Genomic DNA, 8,156 nt, shown 5'->3' with positions numbered 1-8,156 from the left:
GGCATTCAGATGGCTGGAGCATCTCAATTTGGTGAGGACGTCCTGCATCCATTTTCAGGACACTGTGAACAGCTGAATCGAGATCAGAATATAATTGACCTGCAAAAAACCTTCCAGCCTCAATTGCAAAAGCAGAAGAGTCTGCACTATTCAAAACATCATTCCTAGAATATGGATACAAATCAGGATCTGATCCTCTTTTCGAATCTTTGCAGCTACTAGTTTCCCCCTCATAAAGTGCATTGCGGATTATGTCTGTGTCCGCTTGATTCTCGTGTTTAGCATCAGCTAAATCAACAGAAAAGGCATGCTTATGATCCTGATAACTCCCAGACATGGATACTTGGCCAGCTCCATGCCCATGAATTACTTGAACAGCCTTCTCCATATGAAGATATGACAAAGGAGAAGTATTTAAGAAGCTGCCACTTTGTTTACTTGCGTATTGTAACAGACGATTTGGCCCTTCCACATCCACAGCTTTGTCTACTTCTCCTGAGCAATCAGGGAATGCCTCAACACGTAAACATTCTGAAGGTATAGTTGGCTGCAACAAAATTATATAACATATTATGGCCTTACTCAGCATTTCATGTGAAGCCTGAGGAAGTGGTGGAAGAAACTAAAGCACCAGTCTTCCAGTCCATATGTTGCCCAAAACATAAGCAAAAGCCCAGACAAGCATGCAAAAACACATTGGCACAAGGAAGTAAATTACCACAGATGTTGAACTATTCATGCTACATTGCAGTAAGGCAGTCGCGTGGTCTATGAATGGGTCATTAAGCGCCAAAAACAAATGTCTGATACGAGTCACCAAAGTCACATCCTCATCAACCTGCTCCACCATAAATAAGTAAGATAAGACGAGACATTGACATGCATTATGCAATACAGTAGTACTCTCCAAAATCAAAGTTACAACAACAAAGATAACATCTTACTCACTTTGTGTAAAGAACCTAGCTGTACAACTCCACAAGGACCAGCAGCTACCACAAGAATGGTCTGCAGAAGAAGAAATGAAATTTTGTCAAAAGAAGTTCTCAGAAAAGACCTTTTGTCAAAGGAACTTATTGAAAAACAAACATCAGCATGAACAACATACTATCCTAAACAACCATGAATATAGTCTCAATAAACCATCTTGAATTGAAGAAAAGAAAAAAAGGAAACATCAGAGAAAGAAATATGAACACAGACAATGCAGCTATATCAAGTATCATGTGGCTCAAGAACATGGAAAAAATGACGCCAAAACCAACAATTTAGCTAGCCAGTAATGACCGCAATACCCAAATTAGAACTCAAATGGCAAACCCCAAGCCAACCCATCTCTGGGACTGAACATTACATATCAAAGCCTTTTGACCATTTCACACCATGAAAAAAAAAACATACATGACGCTACACCTACAAACTCCAGGATGAACCACTTTCCTTATTCTATCAAGCCTTTCTCACACCCAAAAGCATCTGAATTCTTGTAGAAATAACAATGTTATCCTAGCTAACCAAATAAATAATAAAATTGATGAATATACTAAACTAATGCGGAAAAAATTAATATGCCAAAGAAGTGGAATGTCCAGTAACTTTCAATGAATAGAGCAGAACACAGAGAAAAACTGGAATAAAATCAGATACCTTAATTCCAGCAGAAATTTGACTTCCCCAGATATTCTGAAAAATTGAAGAAAAAACGAAAAGTCTGTTTTAGAAACAAAATAAAATAGAAAGAACAGGCAAAATTTCAACACAAGATGCAAAATTTCTGACCTCATATGCCGAGTAAGAATTGAGAAAATATTCAGGGAAGATCCACTGATGTTGTCCAGAAACAGCAACTTGGCCAACAATCCTGTAACAAATACACATGATGCAAATGAAGATGTTAGAACAATTAAATGAATAAATAATCACATCAACATTTCTAATAAACAATTCAACCCTAGAATATCTGACATCAATACCCACGAAAGGACGAGATTTTGCATCGTGTAGCCAAAGCCAAAGGGGGGAAACAAAAAAAAAAGCAAACAGAAAACTAGAAGAGCCAAATGAAAAACTAAGTGATAAAAGATTAGGTAAAAACTACCAAAGATTTAGTTCTTAGACAACATCACAAAAAAATAGCTGAAGGTATCAAGATAGCAGGGTATCCACAAAGACAATGCGTCAACAAGCAATTGATCCTTACCCTTCCCCTAGAGAATATGCATGATATGACATCTTTGCCACAGCTAATCCAAGGGGGTCATGGGCATAGCGTCCACTATGCAAATTTGTTACCGTGTCATTGCAACTCTTAACCTCCAGAGGTTTACTCTGCTCATCATTGTCATAGTAAGCACCCTCCAAAGTAAATACCCTGAAAGTATTTCACAATTTATAAACGAGAACTCTTATTGGTGTTCCGACCTCGAAAATTACATAGAGAATATATATTATTTTTCAGAATGCACCGAAACTGTCACTCCTTAGAAGCACCAGCTAGAAAATCTTACGATCCAGCATCCAACTTGTGACTACCCCTTCGTTAAAGTTTTTCAAGGGAACTAGGAGATCAACGAATCGATATCATCAACTATGGTATGGTTTGCATCAGCATTCAAGTAAAGTATCTATTCGTAAACATTATTACACAACCAAATCAACAACAACATTCCAAGCAATAAATTATAAGTTGCAGAATAGCAAGAAATGCTCGCACGACTTACATTGGAGAACGATGATTGAGTTTCCAGAAGACGGCATACTTCCATCCTGAGTTGGAGCAGAGGCTCCTCAGTATCTGTTGCAAGGTGGAATCCATCTAAACCCCCCACACGAAATCAAAAACCACTCTAATGGTTTAACTAAATCCGATCTCCAAAAGAAACACTAATCAGGACAGGAAGCTCCCCAACAGAAGCCCCAAACAGGAACCTCCCTCAAAACCCTCCTTTGATTCTTTATCAGTTCGAAGTATCTCTATCCGAAAACTCTAACAATTGAAGAAAATCACTCTCTTTACGCCAGTCCCCAAGAAAACCTTTTGCCTTTGATCACCTAAAACAACCTACTAGCTTCCTCTGTATGATCCTCTTCCCGCTTGTTCCCTTCGCAATCCTGCTCTCGGTTTTATCGGAGGTCCTACTGCTCCCAGAAAAACTTGCCTCGTACCCATCCCTCTCCCAGAACTAGACCAGATTATAGGGAAAAAAAACAGCAGAAACAACTAACCCTAGCTCAAAATCCGCAAAATCACAACTCAAACAGTAGGAAATCGAACCAGAGAGCTAGATCCGCTGCAGACAATCCCTTGTGCTGCCATGAACTTCTCGGCGGAGAAAGGAAGGAGAAGAAGAAGCAACCGGAAACAGAAGTAGACAGAGAGAGAGAGCGATCGGGAATCAATCTACCTTATGTCAGACGACATTGATCCTCTCCCAGAACTGAACTCAGTAGAATCTACAACCACAACCACGTGAACTCGCCAAGAAAACAGAATCTCCACCGAGAAATCTCAGAACGACAGAGAGAGAGAGAGAGAAAGATAGAGAGAAAACGACGAAGACCACTCAAAGAAACATTTCTTTTCTTAAAGAGAGAACTTTGGGCCGTACAGGTGCGAAGCACGCATTCGGCTCATGCTAGAATTGACCGAGGAAAATCGGCTCAACCGTGCGCCGTATGCGCAGAGAAAGGGAGCGCATGTTAACCATAACAGAGAGAGGGTAGTGGAGGGGTGTTTGGCATGGGATTTATGTAGAACGCTTTCCAGGGATAGGATCTCTAATGGCCAGCAGAATGATTCGCCAAGTGAAATTTTGCTTCTTCTTACTTTATTTTCTACTTTTATATGATAATAACAAAAAATATAAAAATAAAAATAAAAATATATTGTCAAAAAAGAATTCATTAATAATGACAATAATAACACAATATATATCATTGCATTTATGTGTACAAATTTTATTGTTGGCATAGTTTTGGTTAGTTTTGAAATATAAAATTCACAATGTTATATTTTTAAACCCTTTGACTCGAACTTTTTTTTATCACTATAAATCTTAAAATTCCAAAACTTTTCAAACGTTTATGTACAAAAAATTGGACTATATATATATATATATATATATATATATATATATATATTGAATATTTCATTTGGCAATAAAAATGTTACAGCACTTGACCTTTATAAAATTGTCCCCACTCTCACACTATATGATGAATATATTTCTTTCTTTTTTCACTTTCTATTGCAAAAATCTTCCAAGAAAGAGGCCTTTCTCCTATTCATTCATTTTGTCCTCCTTACCATAATATCAAAGAATCCAAGAAATAAATTATTATTATATAATAAATTCATGGTATGTAGTGATTTATGGTATATGCAGAGTCATATTTCTATTTGCATTTGAATTCTTGTTTTTTAAAAACTACATTCATATTTAGTAAGAATATTTTACAGTTCGACAATATAGAGTTAGTGTAGGATTGTATCTGCAATCCTGAATTCTGGTTTCTGTTTTTCCGCCTGAGCTGAACTTGGAGAAGCCGCCATACCATTCAGAAGGTTTCACAAGAAAAGACGACGTCGCACTGAGCTTGGCGAGATTAAAATTGACAGGGGCACATGGGTAATTTTGTGGTCACTGTTGGGGTTCTAATAAAACCCAGAGAAACGTAGTTGCTGGGATAAGTTCATTTTCTGTATCCTTAGCAAGAATCCGATCATTCCGATCTCTCTCATCTTGTAATCGTGAAACCCTAAACCTCGAGAAATAAACTGCCCAGATCTTCACCGAGACGTAGGACAAGCACACCGCTTGAATCCGAACTCGTAACTCTCGTGTCTCTCTCTTTCTTGATTTGCATTTGGTTTGCTTGTGTCTGTGTTCTTTGTTTGCAGGTTGTTCGATCTAAGTTCGAAAGCAGATTTCGGCGAAGTAGTGGAGAAGACAGAGGGTGTTTCTTCTACAGGTGGTATCAGAGCCCGGTTGTGGCTAAGGGAAGTTGTGAATCTTGGGTTTTACAGATCAGAACAGTAATGGCTGTGCAGATGCAGAAATTAGATGTTGAACGCTTCGATGGGAAAGGAGATTTCGTTCTTTGGAAAGAAAAAGTTATGATCGGTCTTGAAATCATGGGTTTGTCAGACACCTTAGAGGATGATCCAAGAAACTGGGAACTAGGAGAAGATCTTGAGAAAAGCTCAAGACTGATGCCAGCCGAAATCCTGGCAACTCCAACAGCATCGGTGGTAGGGAGTTCGGTTATTTCAGGAACCACAGCTCAAGAGGATCAAGACTCTGAAAAAGGAGACGACAAGGAAGCAAGAACGAAGCTCTGGAAAACAAGAGCTGAGAGGAGCAGAAGGACTAGAAATTTGATCGTATTGTGTCTTTCTGATCAAATTCTAAGAAGAGTTATCCAAGAAAAGACCGCTTTCGGGATCTGGAATATGCTAGAGAAGCTCTACCTCGAACAATCATTGCCTAATCGAATGTATTTGATGCAGAGACTCTCTGGATTCAAGATGGATGAGTCAAAAACAATCGAAGAAAATCTCGATGTGTTCCAGCGCATGTTATCAGATCTTCAGAACCTCCAAGTCAAAGTAGAGGAAGAATATCAAGCCGTCTACTTGTTGAATTCTTTGCCGCCACCCTATGAACAGCTACGTGAGGTGCTTAAATACTCTAGAACCTCAATAACCCCAGAAGAAGTAAAGGCAGCCGCGAGATCTAAGGAACTCGAGCTGCTGTCACAAGGGAAGGTCTCAAAAGGTACTGTTGAGGGTCTAAGTGTCAGAGGAAGGACTGAAAAAAGAGAGCAAGGTGGACATCGGAAGAAGTCCAGATCAAGGTCGAAGTCAAAATCAAAGACTGAATGTTGGTACTGCGGAAAGAAAGGACATTTTCGAAAGGATTGTCGCTCCAGGAAACGAGATCAGGGTCAACCTCAGGGAGATGGAGGAGAAGTCAGCATAGTTCGATCAGACACATCAAGAACTGGATCCCAGACAATGGAGTTAACAGAGGTGTTGTCTGTGCATGAAAGAAACACCGAGAAGGAATGGATCATGGATTCGGGTTGCTCATATCACATGACACCTCGAAAGGATTGGTTCACATCTCTAGAGCCCTGCAAATTCGGACTCGTGAGCATGGGAAACAACACAACATGTTGGGTTGTTGGAATCGGGAACATAAAGATTGAAACCCATGATGGATCTCAAGTAATGCTGACAAATGTTAGATATATACCACAATTGAGGAGAAATCTGATATCAATGGGAGAATTAGAGGCTCAAGGATGCTGGTACAAGTCTCAAGAAGGTTCTCTGAAAGTGATAAAGGGCTGCAGAGTTGTGCTTAAAGGTCAGCTTAGAGATGGCTTGTATGTGCTGGATGGGAAAACTATAGCTGCAGAAGCTCATCCAGTGAAAGAAGTTGCAGACAACACACACCTATGGCACAGTAGACTCGCCCACATGAGTCAAAAGGGCATTGACATGCTCGCAAGGAAAGGGTTAATCCCACAGAATGAGATCTCAGCACTTGAATTCTGTGAAAACTGCATTTTCGGGAAATCCCACAGGTTGGTCTTTGGCACAGGAAAACATAATGCTAGAGGGATACTGGACTACATTCATTCCGACTTATGGGGATCACCAAATGTGCCAAGCTCAATGTCAAGAAACCAATACTTCATTACCTTCATAGATGATTTCTCTCGGAAGGTGTGGATTTATTTCCTAAAGTCGAAGTCTGAAGCTTTTGACAGGTTCTGCTCATGGAAGACACTAGTGGAAAAACAGACAGGCAAGTGCATTCGGACACTACGGACAGACAACGGGTTGGAGTTTTGCAATCAGAAATTCGACAGTTTTTGCAGCGAAAACGGAATACAAAGGCATAAGACCTGTACCTATACTCCGCAGCAAAACGGAGTTGCGGAAAGGATGAACCGAACTATTATGGAAAAGGTTCGAAGTTGGTTAGCCGAAACAGGACTTCCACAAGTTTTCTGGGCTGAAACTGCAGCAACCAGTGTCTACATAATAAACCGATCTCCCTCTAGTGCTCTCAACTTCGAAGTTCCAGAACAAGTCTGGTCAGGTTCATCCCCAAATTATACACATCTGAAAAGATTTGGAAGTATTGCATACATTCATGCTGATCAAGGGAAGACATTGCCCAGAGCAAAGAAAGGCATATTTCTTGGATATCCGGAAGGCGTAAAAGGATACAAAATATGGTTAATAGATGAAAGAAAGTGTGTAATCAGCAGGGATGTCAGGTTCAATGAACAAAAGGTCTATAAGGATCTTGAAGAAGAGAAGCAAAGTGCACAAGGAGAGTCTGAAAGAACACAAAACCCAGAAATGGCAGCCATTCCCTTGATACAGACCTCAAAAGAAAACACAGTGGTTAGATTTCAAGGTGGAGCTGATAAGCTGGTCAGTTCACCAAGGAAAAATGACTCACAAGAAGCTGAAAGTGAAACAACTAGAACTGATGACACAGATAAGATGGAACAGAGCTCAGAAACACGGAACTCAGATTCTCTGTCAGATTACCAGCTTGCAAGGGACAGAATGAGGAGAGATATAAAACCACCGTCAAGATTTCAAGAGTCAGAGTTTGTAGCTTTCGCATTGACCTCAGCCAGTGAGATCGAGCTGGATGAACCGAAAACCTTTCAAGAAGCCAGAAAACGAAAAGATTGGAAGAAATGGCATCAAGCTATGGTCGAAGAAATGCAGTCTCTGGAACATAACAGAACATGGATTTTGACTCCTCGACCTGAAAACAAGAAGATAATCGGTTGTAAATGGGTGTTGAAGCGGAAACCTGGTATTCCTGGTGTGGAGGAGCCCAGGTACAAAGCAAGACTGGTTGCAAAAGGTTTTTCACAGGTCGAAGGAGTAGATTACAACGAGATCTTTTCACCAGTGGTTAAACATGTCTCGATCAGAGTGCTACTATCTTTGGTTGTGCATCAGAATTTAGAACTTGAACAGATGGATGTTAAAACAGCTTTCTTGCATGGGAACCTTGAAGAACAAATCTACATGTCGCAGCCTGAAGGTTTCGAAGAGAAAGGGAAGGAGAAAATGGTCTGTTTGTTGAAGAAATCGCTTTACGGATTGAAACAGTCTC

At 40.1% G+C, this 8,156-nt stretch overlaps 1 protein-coding gene across 1 annotated transcript in view; it reads right to left on the bottom strand.

Annotated features, from left to right (window-relative positions):
• Nucleotides 1-3,695, bottom strand: part of LOC104800877 (transcription factor bHLH155-like) — a 6,011-nt gene extending 2,316 nt beyond the window's left edge. Inside the window, exons 1-7 of the mRNA XM_010523859.2 lie at nt 2,721-3,695; nt 2,201-2,371; nt 1,780-1,861; nt 1,648-1,683; nt 949-1,008; nt 719-838; nt 1-547 (exon numbers count right to left, since the gene is read on the bottom strand). Coding sequence (XP_010522161.1) covers nt 1-547; nt 719-838; nt 949-1,008; nt 1,648-1,683; nt 1,780-1,861; nt 2,201-2,371; nt 2,721-2,815 — 1,111 coding nt within the window. The 5' untranslated portion in view covers nt 2,816-3,695. The remainder of the gene's footprint in view (nt 548-718; nt 839-948; nt 1,009-1,647; nt 1,684-1,779; nt 1,862-2,200; nt 2,372-2,720) is intronic.
• Between the last annotated feature and the right edge of the window lie 4,461 nt (nt 3,696-8,156).

Source organism: Tarenaya hassleriana, unplaced genomic scaffold (assembly GCF_000463585.1).
Source record: "Tarenaya hassleriana unplaced genomic scaffold, ASM46358v1 Cleome7, whole genome shotgun sequence".
Classification (NCBI taxonomy): Eukaryota; Viridiplantae; Streptophyta; class Magnoliopsida; order Brassicales; family Cleomaceae; genus Tarenaya; species Tarenaya hassleriana.
Note: the sequence above shows the minus strand (reverse complement) of the source record. Positions and strands in the feature narration are given on the sequence as shown.